Raw genomic sequence first — 17,527 nt, forward strand, 5'->3', positions numbered from 1 at the left:
TTATTCCCGTCCGGGAGCGGGAGTGAGAACCCCGCGGTGTGCACGGCCAAAGCGCCCGGTCCCGCGCCCGCGTCCCCACGGCATGCCGGGCCCCCGCCTGCTGGCCGCGCTCTGCGGCGCGCTCCTCTGCGCCTCGGGACTCTTCGCCTTCTCCGGTGAGTCGATCGCGCCGCCCTCTGGCCCTCGCCCCTCCTCTCCGCGCCGCTCGGAAGTTCGCCGCGGCGCCCTCCCTCCACCTCCACTGTTTACAAACTTGGGCGAAGAGCCGGGGCCGTGCGGAGGGGCGACTTCTCCGGCCGCGTCCCGCCCGCCGGCGGGGATGCGCTCGGCCTCTCCTGCGGTCTCGGCGCCCGGGCGTTCTTGGCCAGTGATACAGGCTTGAGAGTTGGGCGGGGACCGGGGACACCGGGTGACAGCCCAACGGTCCCCAGGGATGCGGCTTACACATAACAAAGGAATCTGCTGTGTAGGGTCTCTCTTTTCCCATCTGTAAAATGAGGCCATTGAACTGTGCGTGACTTTCGCGCGTCTTCCACCTGGAAGTTTCTAGGACTCTTGTATTGAGAAGACTCGTCCGGCCAAACTTTCCCTGGCAAATCCCTCCCAAGCGCTGGCGGCCGGTCTGTTCATTGGAATTTTGCATCCCCGCTTGTAGGTGTCTGGTCGGATAAGCGAGGGCTGGGGAGGCGGAGGAAGGGCCGGGGCTCTAGGTGGGGCCCCGAAGGGGGCTAAGAGCCCGGGGAGGGACTTGGAGAGGGCTGCCCCCGGGGCTGGTGGCTCCTGACTCCCTCCCGTGGCCTTGGCGTGCTGCTGTATCTTCCTGGCTCCGCCCCCGCCCAGGAGGCCTCCCGCGCACAGCTGGGCCTCCGGCAGGCTGGTCCCGGGGATGCAACATCCCCTTCTCGAGGGGCCCGCACAGCCTCCTCCAGGGCTGGGAAAAGGTGCCATGGTGGGCACTCTTCGGGCACCCGCTGCATCGTTTTCTCAAAGAAAGCAAGGGGAAGGGGGAACAAAGCTGAGTCCTAGAGCTGCCTCCCTGTGACAGTCTGACCCCCCAGGGCCTGGAGCCTTAGGCTTAAGGGCACTTCAAGCTCCCAGGCCCTTGGGCACTGGGCACTGGTGGCTCTCCCAGAAACCGGGAGAGACAGCTGGATCTCGGAAGAGTCCGTTTCTACTCCTCTCTGTCCCCACAAAATGTCCCTGGGGAAATCTCCCAGAAGGCAGGATTCTGAAATCCCAAAGGTAGCTTTGTACAGGGTGACCTGGCTTTTCCCGGAACGGGGAAGCACCTTGCGTGCTGTGCGCAGGTGAGTCAGGCGATGTGGGGTCAGGGCCACCTTTCACTTTCCTTTTCATCCCAGGGGAACCAGACTGCTTTGCCCGGGAGCAGAAAGGAGAGAGGGGGGGGGGGTGGTGGTGGTGGTGGTGGTGGGGGGGGCAGGAGGAGTTGGATTTTGTTGGGACAGTGGCCCAGGATTCTGGCCATTCCCAAGCCTCTGTCTGTGGCAGTGTTTGCAGTCTGCCAGGTCAGGAGGGATTAACCTGCTATTTAAAGCCAGTGACTAATAGCTCATTGGGAGCCGCCTTAAGCTCCCAGGCGGGGGCTGAGGTGGAGCTCTGAGGTGCTCACTAATGCTGATCCCTGTTCCCCTCTGTTCCCTCCTCCGGAGCTGGGCCCAGCTTTCTGGCACTTTGAGATTTCAGGAGGGCCCCCTGGTCTGGGATGGCACGACTCTGTGGGGAGGAAAAGTGATTTCTGATGTCTTACCCCAAATGATGGGGTCGGGTCTTCTGGGATGCCAAGGTCAGCTAGAAGGTCCCCCGCCCGCCTGGCTGGCCTGGTGGCTGCACGAATAAGCTCACATCTGTCACCCAGGCCCCCAGCCAGAAGCTGTGAAGACCTCTCCAGCCCTTCTCCTGTGTCAGCAGTGTTTCTCAACTCTGCCCGGCCCCCTCACCCCTTCATCTGACTTCCTCTGTCACTAGGAGGCCTGTGACAGCCTCCTAGATGCTCTCCAGGCCTCTCACCTTACCCACTCCTGTCACATTCCCACCCGGAGCCAGAGGGGTATTGTGTAGCCCCAAGACACCTGCCTGCCCCGGGGGAGCCCATCCACACGTCTCTGCAGATGGCCTTTTTTCCATTCTCCTTCCCAGGATGGGAAATGGCTTCCCCACTGCCCCCTCACACTTGAGACTCTGATTCCCCCCTGCCCCGGTAGAAAACGGTGGAAGCTGAAGGGAGGTTGAGAGCCCCTGGTTTGCGGGATGCCAAGTCTGAGCTCGTCAGTCCTAAGGTCCCTCCCTACCTTTTCAGCTCTGTCTCCCTGTTTCCCACTTACCATGCCCCCTGGGCTTCTGCTCATCATTAGAATGTTCTTTCCCCACTCCCCGTTCTGGCACCTCACTCTGTCTTTTAGACCCAGCTCACATGTCCCTCTGCCAAGCTTCCAACGCTGGCAGGAACCACACCTCCAGTGGCCCTTCCTGCAGGCTTCTGTCAGAGCTCCCGAAGCCTCCGCATCACCTAGTGACCGTCCCCCTCTTTCCAGTGGCTCCTTGAAGCCTGGACCACACCTGGGGGTTCTCTGTCTCAGGAACGCGGCACGCACACAGCAGCTCTCCCCTCGCCCCACCCCAGTATTCACTGAATGAGTCCGGGCTGCCATTGCAGGTGACTTCTGTGACTCTAGCCAGTGCCTGAATGGTGGGACCTGCCTGTTGGGCCGGGACAACACCCCTTTCTACTGCCTCTGCCCTGAAGGCTTCACAGGCATCATCTGCAATGAGACCGAGAAAGGTACCTGCCTGGGCCGTGCCCCCCACTCTGCACCCGGCTCCCGGCTGCAGCCCTAGTGAGCGATGGCCCCCTGCACCTCTCCCGCCGTCAGCCGGCACTTCCCTGGAAACTCCCCATGCCAGTTGGAGAGCTGGGTGCTTCCCTCACTTGGACTGATTCGCCTACATATGACCCTTCTCGGCCCCAGGCTGGCCCAGGCTCCGTCAGGCAGAGGGGGGAGGGAGGAGCTGGGAAGGGGGAGGCGGGCATGGGGCTGAGTTTGCACAGAGGGTCCTTTCGGGCACCTGCTGCTGCTGCTGTCTCCGTCCCCACCTCCTTCCTCATCCATTGCCCATCTTACCTGCCTCCTCACCCCTAGGTCCTTGTAATCCCAACCCCTGCTACAATGATGCTGAATGCCAGGTGATCAAGGACGAACACCGGGGGGACATCTTCACCCAGTACATCTGCAAGTGCCCTCATGGCTATACAGGTGTCCACTGTGAGATCAGTGAGTATCTGGGGGTGAATGCTCCTATGGGGGGGGGGATCCTGAGCAGCTCAGGCCACGCGCTGGCCTCACTCCCTGCATCAGGGCCTCCTCTGGTAGATGGGGGTTGACAGAGCCTCAGAGTTAGGCCATGTTAGGGGAATGAGCGGTCCTGTTGTCCCAGGCGAATTCCTGCTCGGCCTTCTGTTCTCCACCACAGGCTAGGCCTGATGTCACTGTAGGGGGCGTGGGGGGGGGGGGGTGGAAAGGGTGGCGGTAACCCCAGAGATCATGGCAATACCGTTTCCTAGGTCACCGTGAACCAGATACGTAGCATTAGGGTTAAGTCTTGAGAGTTTTCTGCCAAGAGGGGAAAACAAACATTTTTTTCTTTTTTGGTTTCTTTACGTGTTTATTTGTGAGAGAGAGAGAGAGAGAGAGAGAGAGAGAGAGAGAGAGAGAGAGAGACAGGCAGAGAGAGAGGGAGACACAGAATCGGAAGCAGGCTCCAGGCTCTGAGCTGTCAGCACAGAGCCCGACACGGGGCTCGAACCCACAAACCATGAGATCACGACCTGAGCTGAGGTCAGACGCTTAACCAACTGAGCCACCCAGGCGCCCCAGCAAACACATTTCTTAATCTTCAGGCCCAGCAGCTCAGGAAGTAAGGCTTGGGCCTTAGAGTCTGATAGGTCCTGGCCCAAGTTTGACTGTGGTCTCATCACAGAGCTCAGGGAGGAGGGAGAGGCCTGGGCAGGCTGGGCCGTCCCCTCATGGTCAGGCGGTCAGAGGCCTGGCGTTTGCAGAGGGGCTGACCTGCCTGGCCTGCTTGGTTATCCACTCGGCCACAGAATGGCCCTGGGTGGGTGCCCAGCCTGCAGTGCTGGCGGTGGCTGTCCACGCGTCCTCCCTCCTGGCCCAGCTGGAGTCCCTCCTACCAAGCTGGGACTCTTCCTCTCCTGCTGGGGGTGGGGGAGTCCACTTCTTAGGGATGTCTGGTTTCTTCGGTCCGGTGGGCCTGTCACTAAGCGTCTTGGACAGGGGCAGGCGGTTCTCCTTCAGGCAGATGTGGGGATGTTCTCTGTGGTTCGCTGACCGGCAGGAGGAGGAGGAAGAGGAGGAGGAGGAGGAGGAGGATGGGGTGCTGGGCCACTTGGGGGGGTGCAGGGCCTGGAGGAGAGCAGGCAAAGTGCCTTCGATTCCACTCACCTCAGAGGAGGTGGCACCCAGGGGCTGTCCCTGGGTCTGTGGGCTAAGGCCAAGGTCTTTGAGATCCTGGGTGGAGGAATGTGTGTGCGTGTGTGCATGCGTGGGGGGGGGGGGGGGTCGCTAAGGCAGACAGAGCCCTGGGTGGGGTCAGCTGTGCCCACTAATTACCGTGCTGGGAGCCAAGGTAACCATGGGTGTACCTGAGTTGGAATTATGCACACCTAGCCTCCTGCTTCGTGGCCTGGGGTCTGCCCCGGGTTGGACACGGCAGCTCCTGGGGCAGAAGGCAGGGGAGGCCCCCAGGGGCCGTCGCAGCCCCTCCTTGTTGGTCAGGTGGTATGTTTTCTTGGAGCCCACAAGGACCCCACAGGCCCAAAGAATGCACGTTTGGGTCCCTTAGAGTGTGAACACGTGGGGTGTGAGGACAGACCTGGGTGCAAATCCCTGCTCAACATCCCTCCCTTCCCCTCCCCCCCCCCCCCCCGCTCTGATTTTGGCTGCCTGGTCTCACTTTCCTGCGAGAGTGGCATAGCACTGAGCTCAGCATGAACCTGGGGTGTTGTAGCAAGAGTAGGTCTGTCCCTGTCTTCTCTGTTTGGGGGATAAGAGGGGCCCGGCCCCCTGGGACCACATCCCTGGGATAATGGTGAAGGTGACGGCCCCTTGGCCGGGAGCGACTCCGCAGATGGCTGGGTCATGACCAGTAGTTGGAAGGCGCGAAGGACAGGCGAGAAAACAGGATGGCTTTCACGCCCCACCCAGAAAGTCCTGCCAGTGGGATTGTAGAAAAGTCCAGGCAGATGTGTTTACTGCTTTGTGTGCAAAACAGGTACTGTTCCCTGCCACCTGACGTGCCTGCCTCCCAAAGCCATCCTAGGGGAGCCAGGGGTGGGGCTGGACCAGGTGGGCCTCCTGGTGGGCTGGGGACCCTGAAGGAGAGCAGGCCACGCTGGTCTTCTCTCCCGCTCGTCCAGTCCCTGCCTGCCCCCCACTCCCCCATAGTTGCTGCTAGATGCCCCGTAAAGACAAGACCACCTACCACAGCCTTGCAGGAGATTCTGGAGACGCCACAAGTGCCGGCCTGGCACCTTCTGGCGGCCCTGGCTCCCCACGCCCCAACCCCCGAGCATCCGGCCCACCCTCTTCCTCACCGTGCACCTTTCTCGGGCCCTCGTAGTGCTTTCCGGGTCTCTGCTCTGAGTCTCAGCGGAGGCCACACTGTGTTGTTTTCTGGTCCTCTGGGGCTCGGGTGGCCGCCTGACAGCCACGTCCCCCTCTCCCCGCCCCTCCCCCCGTAGCCTGCGCCATGCCGCTGGGCATGGAGACGGGTGCCATTTCCGACTCGCAGATCTCTGCCTCGTCTGTGTACTTGGGCTTCATGGGTTTACAGCGCTGGGCCCCAGAGCTGGCCCGCCTGCACCGCACGGGCATCGTCAACGCTTGGACAGCCAGCAACTATGACAAGAATCCCTGGATCCAGGTACAGAAAGAATGGCTCTAGGGCGGGCAGAGTCCCGGGAGGGGACAGGGTGAGACGAGGATGTCTGCATGGGGTGGGGGGGGGGGGGTGGGGGGGGTGGGGTGGGGGGGGTCACCACGCTGGGGTCGTAACCGGGGTCCAGGTAGCAAGGCAGTGGTTCCCACAGGTGAAGTATCTGTAAGCAGAGGGCAGTCTGGGGGCGGGGGCGGGGGCGGGGGCGGGGGCGGGGGCGGGGGCGGGGGCGGGCTGGACGAGGAGGAGCAGACCCCAGGCTGTGGAGGGGCTGTTTGCACTGGGTGAAGCCTTTGGGGCCTCGTCCCTCTTCGGGAGCCCCTCTGAGCACTGGGCCCAAAGCTCTGAGAGGCCCAGATGAGAAGGTCCCCACTCCTTTGTCCTGCTTGGTTGCTCCCACTCTGGGGGGGGGGGGGGGGGAGCAGAGGGAGCATAACGAAGCCGGGAGATCAGGGTCCTGTCGTCTCCGCCTTGGGTACAGGTGAACCTGGTACGGAAGATGTGGGTGACGGGCGTGGTGACACAGGGTGCCAGCCGAGCAAGCAACGCCGAGTACCTGAAGACTTTCAAGGTGGCCTACAGCCTCAACGGACGCAAGTTCCAGTTTATCCAGAGCGCAGAGGGGTCAGGAGACAAGGTGAGGGCTGTAAAAGAAGGGCTGTGGTCTGCACCCTCTGGGGCTCCAGAGCAGTTTGAGGGTTCCCAGTGAAGTGAGTGTACGCTGGGTGATTGATTAGCCATGAGGTGGGTCTGCCGTTGCTCCTTGGTTCCCAGATATTGGGAAACCTGGATTATGCCCGTGTTCTGTGGTTACAATACCCTCCCCCCCCCCCAATTTTACAGGTGAGAATAAGAGTCAGAAAGGTTCAATGTGACTTGTTGAGGATGGCTGGAGTGGTGGAGGTGGGATGCATTCTGAGCCTTCAGGGCCACCATGGGCAGTTGTGCAGGTTGTACATTGCTCGAGGATGCCATTACGAAGTGAGCACCGTTCGGAATGTAGACATCATGTTTGTATACTTCTGTCTGTGGGGAAATTATTATAATAAAGTGTCTTGAGACAGGAGTGCCTTTTTCTAATTTGCAGAGGCGCCCTAGAGATTCCAGGTGGCCCTGTGTGAAAGACCGGGGTTTCTGCCCAGGCCCCATGATGACCAAGAAAGGTGGGGGAGAAGGGGAACCTGTGTTGAGAGCTGTGGGTGGCCAGAGGAAGAGCTGACCCCCGGCCGGCTCTGCTAAGCCCCACCTCTGCCTCCCAGGGCTGAAGAGGAAGGTGAGGCAAGCCCAGAAAGGTGGACTGCCCCCACTGACCCATCCTTCCGATCTTCTTTCCTCCTAGCTGTTTGTGGGCAATACGGACAACAGCGGCCTGAAGGTCAACCTGTTTGACTTCCCTCTGGAGGTGCAGTATGTGCGGCTGGTGCCCATCACCTGCCACCGGGGCTGTACCCTCCGCTTCGAGCTCCTTGGATGCGAGTTGAATGGTGAGTGCTGGGGGCTGTGGTCAATGCTAAGAGATGGCCTTCCCTGCTCCGTCTTTTCTCAGCCAGGATGAGCTGGGTGGGGCGGCACAAGGCCCGGGGACCCGGGCTCACACAGGAGATGCGCACTAGACGGGTCACCGGGCCCTCGGCGGTCTCGCCTAGGTGTCTGCTATCTGCCAACCCTGGGCGTCTTGGTTGGTTAGAGGGAAAAAAAAAAAAAAAAAAAAAAAGACCACTTCAGTTTTCAAAGGGCTTTCACTTTTTCTGATTGGTTCCTTGAACTTCTAAGACCACATAGCACTAGGTTTTTCCGATGTTGGCTCCATGAGGGTGGGAAGTCTGTTTTGTTCACTGTATTTCCAGGGCCTGGATCATAGATGTTCAGTAAACATTTAAAAAAGTTTGGGGGGGGGGGGGGCGCCTGTGTGGCTAGTTGGTTAAGCGTCCGACTTCGGCTCAGGTCAGGATCTCCCAGTCTGGGAGTTTGAGCCCCGCATCGGGCTCTGTGCTGACAGCTCGGAGCCTGGAGCCTGCTTTGGATTCTGGGTCTCCCTCTCTCTCTGCCCCTTCCCTGTTCTGTCACTCTCGCTCAAAAATAAGTAAGACATTTAATGTTTTACTTATTTTTGAGAGAGCGTGGGTGGGGGAGGGGCAGACTGAGAGGGAGAGAGAGAATCCAGCTCTGAGCCGTCAGTGTCAAAGCCCAGTGTGGGGCTCAAACTCACAAACTGCAGGATCATGACCCGAGCCGAAGTTGGATCCTCAACTGAGCCACCCAAGTGCTTCTGTTCAAACATTTAATGAACTAGTGAATGAATAAGGAAAGTGAGGCCCAGATAAATTATCTGTCAAGGGCTCACAGGCTGGTAGGGATTAAAACTTTGTCTAGATCCCTGGGCTTTTGACACCCACCCACCTAGTGCTCCCTGCGCCCCCCCCCCCCCCCCCCCCCCCCCCCCCATATCTCCTGTACTCATCATTCAGGAGAAACATGGAGGCTTCTAGGGACATAGGGCTGGAGCTGGTGCTTTCTGCTGCCCTTTCCAGAGATATTCCCAGGTGGAGGGACAGGGGGCACCAGAAAGGGACAGGTTTCTGAGGAGCAGGAAAAATTGATGTCTGGACCCCCCAGGCGCAGGGTGCTCGCTGAGGTCTGGGTATTTCCCCCTCTTTGCAGCTACAGCGCCACCTGCTGGCCACTGGCGGAACTGTAAGGCTCCCTAGGCTCCTCTGCCTTTCTGGTCTTACCCCAGACCCACCCTTTTAAAGTATGAACCTAAGTCATCACGCGTTCCCAGTCACAGGGTCATTGCCTTTTTGAGCCTTCTTGTTTAAATGGGGAGTTAAGACAATCTTCTGATAAAAGGAAACGTAGGCTATTGGTACCAGACAGACAGGCCTGGGGGCTCTGCAGCCTTTGGCTATTAAAGTTGCCTGCAAGGTCCTATCCCAGAAGGCTCCCTCCTCGGCCAAGAGAGGGTAAGCCTGACAAGCTGTGGAAGCTGGCCTGTCTGCTCTCCTCGAGGTCTAGTTCTCCTTTCCCTAGTCGGCGTTCCAGTGGGCTGGAATGTTGGTGTGTGCAGGTGTGTGTACCTGTGTGCACATGTGTGCCCCTGAGGCCTGGGCATGAGGATTGCCCTGTTGGGACAGTTTTGGGATGGAGGTTTGCATGACAGAGAGCAAGCCACGTGAAGAACGTGGAAAGAGCATTCCGGGCAGGTAGGGAGCTGGCAGGTGCAAAGGCCCTGGGGCATGTTTAAGGATAAAAGGCAGGCCAGTGGGGCTGGAGCCTAGAGAGTGAGGGGCAGCTTCTTGGGTGGGGAGGCTGGAGAGGTGGATGGAGAGAGGTCTCAGACAAGTTAGGGGCCGTATGGATCATTTTAATGATCCGGGTCTGTATGCTCAGAACAAGGGGCTGCCATGTGGGGTAAGGGGAGTGCTAATAGGACATGACTGGAGAGTGTCTAGAAGGGAATCCCTAGGTTGTATGGGGAGAATGAAGGCAGAGGGTCATCGTGTGTGAGGGGAGCCCCGTGGGAAGAGATGGGGGAAGATGGCTTGGATCAGGTTGTAGACTCACTGGGTTGGGTGGGTGACAGTCCTCTGCTCATAAAGTGCCCTCCGTGGACCCAGTAGTAGGAGCATCACCTGGGAGCTTGTAGAAATGTGGGCGCCAGTCCTGCCCTAGCCTTGCGGAAACAGTCTTCATTTTAACAAGATCCCGGGTTGATGCAGGAGAAGCACTTCTCTGGGGGGGCCTTCCCAGGGTCAGTGACGGAGCGGAGAGTCCGGGCCCTTGGCTCAGGGCCCCTCCCAACTGCATTTTCCTCGGAGGGCTGTTTGACTTCCTCAGGATGCCCAGAGGTGAGAGGGCGTGAATGGCAGGGGAGCAGTTTTGTAGGAGGGTCCACCTTGAGCATATGATGCCAACCTGGCATCCTCTGCAAAGCCGCCCCGGGCCTTGGCCTGGGAACGACCCGCTTCCAGCCCTGGGGGCTCTCTTTGTGGGAGGAGCATGGGGGTCACCTGGGGCACCACCGTCACGAGGAGATGTTGCGTTAGCAGGTGTGGACACACCTGGGAAGCAAAGGTCTTTTTAAAATAAAAAAAGAAATGGAAGTAATATATTTAAGTGTATTTTTGAGAGAGAGAGAGAGAGAGAGAGAGAGAGAGAGAGAGAGAGAGGGAGGGAGGGAGGGAGGGAGGGAGGGAGGGAGGGAGAGGGAGAGAGAACGAACCGAGGTTCCGAAGAGGGCTCTGCGCTGATAGCAGAGAGCCCCTGACACGGGGCTCGAACTCATGAACTGTGAGATCATGACCTGAGCGGAAGTTGACTGACGCTCAACCTACTGAGCCACCCAGGCGCCCCAGGAGGCAAATGTCTTCAGTGGCCAATGTGCAAGCATCTGGGGAGACAGGGATGTAAAGAGCCATATACCTGCTTCCAGGTGGAGGCATGGCTTTCCAGGCCCACTTCCCCCCACCCCCAAATTCCCCACAAGGACAGACTGGAGTAAGGATTCTGCCAGGTGTGACACACACCCATCCTTCTCTTGGGGGGGGGGGGGCGGTTATCTTCTGCCCGTCCCTAACTGCTACCGCCACCTGCAGGTGCAGAGGAGTAGTGCAGTGCCGCTGGGCCCACCGCGGAGCCCGGGTGAAGAGGCCCCCAGTGTTGGGTGTGGGAAGGCCCCCTGGTGGACACCCAGGGAGGGGCTGCTGCAGCAGGATACAGGATCCAGCCTGAGCCCCAGGAGTTTGGACTTCTGTGACTGCCACCTGCTGGAGGGGGATAGTGTTGTCCCATCCATCACTGGGTCGCCAGCAGGCCGGCCTTCCTGGCTCTGCAAAGGGGCGTGGATGGTGGCGATGATGCCACAGAGTGGTGTGGTGAGGAGTTTGCGTGTGTGTGTGTGTCGTGGGCACAGTGCTTAATGACTCAGCCTCAGTTTCATTCATTCGGTAGAACGGGGTTGCTAATCGCGGCCTTCAGGTTTTTCGTGGTAGGTCGCATGACAGACATGAGCGCTGGATGGAGAGGCCAGCTGCTGAGGTTCTTGACCACAGTTGTAGGCCTCAGCCTCCTAGACAACAGCTGTACCGTAGGAGTGATAGAGGCAGTGCCGAGTCCAAAGCAGGGACGAGTCCCGCCCAAGTGAGGTGGTCAGGGCAGGCTTCTTGGAGGAGGGGTCTCATGAGGCAGGCGTTAGAGGAGGGAAGGGAGGTCGTGGCAAGGCCTGCCCTCGTGTAGATGGGAAAGGTGGTGGGTCCTCTGAAGGGCAAGTGAGGGCAGGACTGGGTATGGAGGGCACAGCTGGCAGAGGTGAGCGGGCGAGGTGGGCAGAGAGAAAGTTGGCTCTCAAAGGTGGAAGGGGTTTCCCCTCTGTCCAAGAGGATGCCAGGGACCAGTCGGGACCCCCGGAGTTCCTCCCCTGGTCTTCTCTTGCTCACACTTGTGGGAGGCTGTGGATGCTGACCTGGGTGGCAAACCCCTTTGCCGGCAGGATGTGCTGAACCCCTGGGCATGAAGGACAACACCATCCCCGACAGGCAGATCACGGCCTCCAGCATCTACAGGACCTGGGGCCTGAATGCCTTCAGCTGGTATCCCTTTTACGCGAGGCTGGACAAGCAGGGCAAGTTCAACGCCTGGACCGCCCAGACCAATGATGCCTCTGAGTGGCTGCAGGTGGGTCAGGATGCAGGGCCAGGGCCAGGGCTGGAGTTGGGCTGCTGATCATTGACCCCCACCCCCCACCCCCCACCCCAGGCTTCTGCTCCCCAAGAGGGAGGGTCTGAAAAAGCCTTGTTTTCCTTCTGTTTTGTTCTTTTTTCTCCCACGTGCCCTACCTTCTCCTGATTCTGCGATTCCAGAGGGGGAGGGTGGGGGAGTTCAGGGCTATTTCCACGAAGGCCCCAAGCCCCAGGCACAGAAAGGACGTGTGTGTGTGTGTGTGTGTGTGTGTGTGTGTGTGTGTGTGTGTGTGGCAGTCGGGCCATCTCCGCCAGCTGCTCCAGGGTGACAAGGCTGAGCCCATGGACAGTAGGGGACAGAGGAGGGCCATCTGACCCAGGCAGGCTCACCCCAGGATTTCTCTGACTTGGCGTGTGAGGACACACTGTGGGGCAGCCCTTGGATTTCAGGAGATTGGGAAGCATGAGGGTCACAGAAAACCAGACTGCTCACTTTATAGACGAGGAAACAGTCCTGGCAGGGCGAGGATTTGCCTGGGCCTCACCTGCTGCCACCCAGGCGTTGGGACTGCCTGTCCGGGTACAGAAGGCAGGCTCCCCGGGGTGGGCAGGGACTGGGGGGGGGGGGGGGGCAGGGACTTTGTCTCTAGGTCCCAAGGAGCCATTAGCCTGCGCAGCCAGGTTCTGCGAGGAGCTGCCTGCATCTAGACTCCCTCGGGATTAAGGCCAGGCTGTGGACAGCCCCGCAGGGCACCCAGGAGCCGGCCGTGGACTCTCCTGTCCTTGTTCTCATTGTACTGAGGGGTGGGGAGGATGGGCTACGGGTTGGCCAAGGCCCCCGCTCTGAAACGTAGCTTCACTGCAGCGATGCGTCTAACCGTGTCTGACAAAGTAGGTGGTAGGATTTATGTCCATTTAATGGATGGGGTAACTGAGGTTGTGCCAAATGAAGTCGCTTTGCCGAAACTAGAAGTCATGCCCCAGCATGTCTGCCTGTTTCCACCTTCCAGGAGGATGGTCTAAATGAAGAAAACCGTGCTTGATTTTTCCTGTAGGTTGACTTGGGCACCCAGAGGCAAGTGACGGGCATCATTACCCAGGGGGCCCGAGACTTTGGCCACATCCAATATGTGGCAGCCTACAAGGTGGCCTACAGTAACAACAGCATGAACTGGACCGAGTACAGGGACCAGGGGGCCTTGGACAGCAAGGTGAGTGTCCGTCCGGCTGACCCTGTCACCCCTCCGGGGTGGGGGGACCCTCTGAGTCTGGCCTGAGGCTCTGGTGGGGGGGGCTGGCCCTCCTGACCGCCCCCTCTCCCCCCTGCCCCCTCCAGATCTTCCCTGGCAACTTGGACAACAATTCCCACAAGAAGAACATGTTTGAGATGCCCTTCCTGGCTCGCTTCGTGCGCGTCCTGCCCGTAGCCTGGCACAACCGTATCACCCTGCGTGTGGAGCTGCTGGGCTGCTAGCGGTAGGCCCGGCCTGCGCCACCCGAAGGGCCGCGGGGCGCCTGCCCTCACCTGGCCCTCCTGGCCTTCTGTTGGCCTGTGGCCTTCTCCACCCCACCTCCTGATTGTAGGTGACGGGGGAAGGGGAGGCAGGGGTTTCAGTCACTTCCCCTCTCTCCTTCTCCCCTCCCCCCTCCTTCCCCTCCCCCTCCCCCATGGCCCTGGCGCCCCGCCCTCACGCCGTCCCATTTTCTTAGACACCATGGGAGTGGAGTAGGTCTGGGATGGAGAGGGAAGGGCGAAGTAGGGAGTCAGGGTTACCCGCACCTCTCGGATCCCTGGTTCTAGTCTGTTTTCCCCGCACTCTCTCCCACACCCCGCGTTCCCACGGCCCTGGAGGAAGGCCCTGAGGCGCCAGGCTGGAGATAACGGTCTCCTGTCCCTCAGCCTGATGCTGCCACCTAGCCCCCCTCCCACGTGCCTCTTCTCTCCCTGGAGACCCGCCCCTCTTGACCCTTGTCCTGAAGCCTAAGAAGAAACAGAAGGGGGGGAGTGGGGGGGGGCGGGCTTATGGAGAGAGGGGTGGAGGTGGGTGGGCACGGGGGGGCGCCCTCTGTGCTGGTTCTTTACCCCAGAGTACACAGGCAGCTTCCAAAATATATTTATATCACCCCCTGAACTCTTGCCGTGGTCATCACTGCTCCGTCCACATGGGCTTTGGCCTGGGCTGCCCCCCGCTCCCCTCAGGCCTTCCAGATACCAGTATTCTTGTATCACCTGCTGGTTGTGGAGAACTTACGAGGAGAAGGGAGAGACTATTGGGGGTCGGGGGGCCCACGGAGTCCTCATGCCCGGGCCTCTTCTCCGTTCTCCCCGCCCCAGACCGACTCCTGCAGCCTTGGGGTCCACGGCTGCCGCCCAGTGAGGGGCCCAGGGGATGCCTGGCACACACACAGCCGGTCTCCGTGCCCGGAGGAGAGGCTGAGGCTGTTGGTTTTCCCCTTCAGCATTTTCTCCGCTTCCAGAGTGAGGGGCCGGAGAAACTGCTAGAAACTCCGCGAACCCGGGCTGCATTCAGAGCTGTGTGAGGCTCCAGCGGTGGGGTGCAGTGTGGGTGGAAGGGGCCAGGGCTCAGCCAAGTGGTCACGAGGCCTCCTGGCTGAGCACACTAGTTCCCGAGAGGCCGCTGGCAGGGCTGTGGGGCCGCAGAAAGCTCCAGGGGTACCCGCTCTGCTCTCCCCACCCTGCCCCCCAATGCAGGGGCAGTCAGGAAGCAGGCTTTGGGGGGGCAGTGCCGGCCACCCCCTGGTGATCGGGGACAAGGGGGCTGGCAGGTAGAGGAGGGACCGAGTAGCTGGGAAAGGTATGTCAAACCACCCTAGTATCCTAGGCCTTGGAACACAAGGTGAATTTTCTGGAACAAACTTTGGGAGCCTTGCTGGGATATACATACATCTCTAGGCAGCAGATCTGGCCACACGGCTGCCAAAGGGAGGGTGTGGCTTTGCTGGAACCTGGGGAGGAAAATTAGTGTGGAAGTGGCTCCTTCCGGAGAAATCCCCTTGCCAGGGATTTTTAGCCAGGCAGGAACAGACTAAAGGCCCAGGCTGCGGTCTCTGGATGGGGACTGGGGCTCCCCGCCCCTGGGGGTCTTTTCAGCCGGGTCACTCCCTCCCGTCTCCGAGACCTCTTCTGTGGAGCTGCATGGATTGTGTTTGGAGTCGGTCCTTCTGGCTGGTTGGCGGCATCTGGGCTCCCTCGGGGGAGCCTTTCCTATCGACAGCCCTGTTCTGGCCTCTCCTGGGGACTCGCAGCCAGCGGGAGGAGCTTCTTTTCAGTGCACCTGTGCTCTGGGATGCTTCCGCCTCCCCAGTCAACTGGGCCGTGAGCCTTTCTAGAAGTCGGGAGGCCCATAAAGGGAAACGGAGAGCTTCACTCTTACAGGTCCACAACCCCCGTTCATGGCATGGAATGTTTGCTGTGGGCCAGTCTCATCGGCTGACTGGCCATGGGGGCTGGTGAGCAGTCGTCACAAGGCCCCCACCTGGCCCAGGAGCCCCGAGGTCGCTCCGGAGTAGCTGAAGCCACCCAGACCCTCCTCATCTCTGCGACCTTGGAGGAGTTGGTCACGGCCTTCTAAAAGTCCCCCTCTGGAGAGCCTGGGGCCCTCACTCCTGCTCCCTCTGCCCTCGGCTCCTCTCGCCTGGGTAGTCTTTCCACTTCTGCAGACGTTCACCATCTCCTCCCCAGATTTGCTTTTATTCCTGACCGCTGTCTGGGGGGCCAGCCCTGGCTGGCGTGTGAAACTTGCTGGAGCAAAACCGCCCTCCCCTGATGTCGCCCCTGTTCCTTCACCTGTGGCCATCAGCACCGGGATGCATTGGCCTGCCTCTCCCAGGAGTCTGGGATCCCCTGGTTTAAACAAGGTGGAGTCCTGAGGAACACAGGGCCTCCGGCTGGAAGATCTGAGTTCACATCTTGGCTCCAAGCAACCTGAGGCAACTTGTTGAGATCTCTGGGCCTCAGTTCCCTCATCTGTAAAATGGAGATAATAGGACCGCCTCCACGGCCTTGTGGAGACTAAGGGAGAGAACATACAGATGCAAAGCCTGGTGTGTTGGAAGCCTCAAAAACTTTGCTCATGCCATCATTAGAGAAGCTTGCAAGAGTTTCCTAACTGGTACTCGTGTTTTGTTTATCACCCCTCCAATCCATCTGCACAGTGGTCAGACCTCTCCTCCTGGGGTAGGAACCTTCACTGGCTCCCGGAAGCCTGGCATTCACTTCGGATGTGGTGTGCCTTCTAGTTCGCTGCAGCTCTTGGTGCTCTGATGTGTTTCTGGCTCTTGTGTAAGACACACACACACACACGCTTGCTGGCATGAACGTAGGCTGTGGTGTTTCTGGACTCACTGACCCCGTGGCCCTTCTTCCGGCTAGGGTTGAAGGATCTCTCGGCTTCTCTGCTGAGGGAAACTGTCCAGCCCAGGACCCCTGTCGGCCAGGGTGGAAACAAGACACCCCGTCCAAACAGTTCTGGGAGGTGAGGCCGGATGGCTGATTAGACTGCTGGCAGGATTCTAAGGGAGGGCCCTACCCCTGTTGGAGCACCAGTCAGAAGCCTCGTTGCCCCTGCTGACTGCAGGGAGCACCCCTAACCGCCTTCCCTCCTTCCAAGACCACCGATTCAAGCCTCACCCACTACCAACAGCATCTTTGCTCCAGACACGGAGTTAGCAGTCTGGTGATTTCATGACGGCCAAAATCATGGGCAGGAGGGATGTCCCTGCCCTCTTGTCTTACAGGGGGAAAAGGTAGGCAGGCAGGACATTCCTTACCCTTACTTCTCCCTAAGGTGGGCGGCAGCCATAGCCCACCTGCAGAGAGCTGGGGAGGGGCTCCCCCTGTTCAGTCCCACTGTTTTTGGTAACGGGAGTGATCTAATTAATGGGACCCTCCTCAGTTAATGCGCCTCTTCCATTTCCCACTTACATCTTAGAAAGGGGTGACAGCAACTCGTGGACACTCAGTTTTGGAGGTGGTCCGGAGCCGAGGCTGGAGACCGCGCAAGTCGGCAACAACTCCTCCCTTTGGACCCAAGCCCTTGGGAGGGAAAGGGGCGCCTGTTCCTTTAAGGGGCTGGCCAGGCGGGAGCGCGGGGATTTGTCCGCAGCAGCTTCCTTTCAAGCGCTTCAGGATCCCTGGGACCCGGACCGTCCGAGGCTGAGCGCTCCGGCCGTCGAGGAGCCGCCTGGGGACGGTGCGTAGCTCGGGGGAGCTCGGGCTCCTCGGGCCTCCGTGCGGGCCGGGTTCTCCCCTCGCCGCTTTGGGTCTCCCGCGGGGCCCCAGGCCTCTCGGGCAGGGTCGGGAAAGCGGGCAGGAGGAGTGCGCTGGGCACCGCGGGGCCCGGCGGAGCTGGGTTCTGATCGCCCCTGGGGCGCGCCGCGGGCGCGAGTGCGGGGAGAGGGGCGCGGATCCCCTGGGCTCGCCACGAGGAAGCAAATCCCCAGCGAAACCCGAGGCCTCTGAGACCACCGCCCGGTCCAGCCCCTTTGCCACCGGGGCCCGCCGATCCCTGCCGGTCTCGTCCGGTCTGGGTCCTGCAGCCTCCAGCACGGTGCACCGCGCGCCTGGCTCTGCCCCGCGGCACGTGTCGCGTGCTCCGGGGTTCCCTGGGGCTCGGGGGTGAGGTGGGGGGCTGGGGACGACCCGCGGGGCGGCGGGCGGGCGGACCTGCGCCTCTTGGCCTCTGCGTAGGGCAAGCGCAAAGGATGCCCGTCGGGTTCAGGCCTCGGTTCATCGGGGTTTCTGCCTTAGGGCGGCGAGACCAGAGGCACAGAGAGAGGGCGGCGAGAAAGGAGATGGGTGGGAGATGGGAATCCTTCGGGAAGGAATTTAGGTCCGGCGAGCGGCCAGGAAGGACCCA

The 17,527-nt window shown here is 60.2% G+C and overlaps 2 protein-coding genes and 1 long non-coding RNA gene across 6 annotated transcripts in view; 2 read left to right on the forward strand and 1 right to left on the reverse strand.

Annotated features, from left to right (window-relative positions):
• On the forward strand, nt 1-13,776 carry MFGE8 (milk fat globule EGF and factor V/VIII domain containing). 2 transcript variants are annotated; one of them, XM_011282749.3, is made up of 9 exons: nt 3-155; nt 2,675-2,800; nt 3,159-3,290; nt 5,777-5,958; nt 6,452-6,607; nt 7,310-7,454; nt 11,459-11,643; nt 12,704-12,859; nt 12,985-13,776. In XM_011282749.3, the coding sequence occupies exons 1-9, from the start codon at nt 83-85 to the stop codon at nt 13,120-13,122; spliced, it is 1,293 nt and encodes a 430-aa protein (XP_011281051.1). In that variant the 5' UTR covers nt 3-82; the 3' UTR covers nt 13,123-13,776. The 2 variants fall into 2 exon arrangements, with proteins under 2 accessions (XP_011281052.1, XP_011281051.1); XM_011282750.3 differs by lacking the exon at nt 2,675-2,800 and having other exon boundaries at nt 1-155.
• Nucleotides 4,297-5,777, reverse strand: LOC123385804. Its single transcript, XR_006598851.1, has 2 exons — nt 5,630-5,777; nt 4,297-4,439 (listed from the first exon to the last, which is right to left on the reverse strand). It is a non-coding gene; the product is annotated as an uncharacterized LOC123385804 (long non-coding RNA).
• HAPLN3 (hyaluronan and proteoglycan link protein 3) overlaps nt 13,705-17,527 on the forward strand; it is a 17,721-nt gene continuing 13,898 nt past the window's right edge. For 2 of the 3 annotated variants that reach the window (XM_003986842.5, XM_045058820.1), the window contains exon 1: nt 13,705-16,861. In XM_003986842.5, coding sequence (XP_003986891.3) covers nt 16,549-16,861 — 313 coding nt within the window. In that variant the 5' untranslated portion in view covers nt 13,705-16,548. The remainder of the gene's footprint in view (nt 16,862-17,527) is intronic. The other variant, XM_006932263.4, reaches the window with a different exon arrangement.

This window comes from Felis catus, chromosome B3 (genome assembly GCF_018350175.1).
Source record: "Felis catus isolate Fca126 chromosome B3, F.catus_Fca126_mat1.0, whole genome shotgun sequence".
NCBI classification, from domain to species: domain Eukaryota; kingdom Metazoa; phylum Chordata; class Mammalia; order Carnivora; family Felidae; genus Felis; species Felis catus.

What these genes read in the sequence shown, in the direction of transcription:
- MFGE8 (XM_011282749.3), top strand. Translation starts at nt 83, where the DNA reads ATGCCGGGCCCCCGCCTGCTGGCCGCGCTCTGCGGCGCGCTCCTCTGC. An exon ending in ACAAGAATCCCTGGATCCAG is followed by an intron (nt 5,959 to 6,451) that starts GTACAGAAAGAA and finishes CCTTGGGTACAG; the next exon opens with GTGAACCTGGTACGGAAGAT. An exon ending in AGGGGGCCTTGGACAGCAAG is followed by an intron (nt 12,860 to 12,984) that starts GTGAGTGTCCGT and finishes TGCCCCCTCCAG; the next exon opens with ATCTTCCCTGGCAACTTGGA.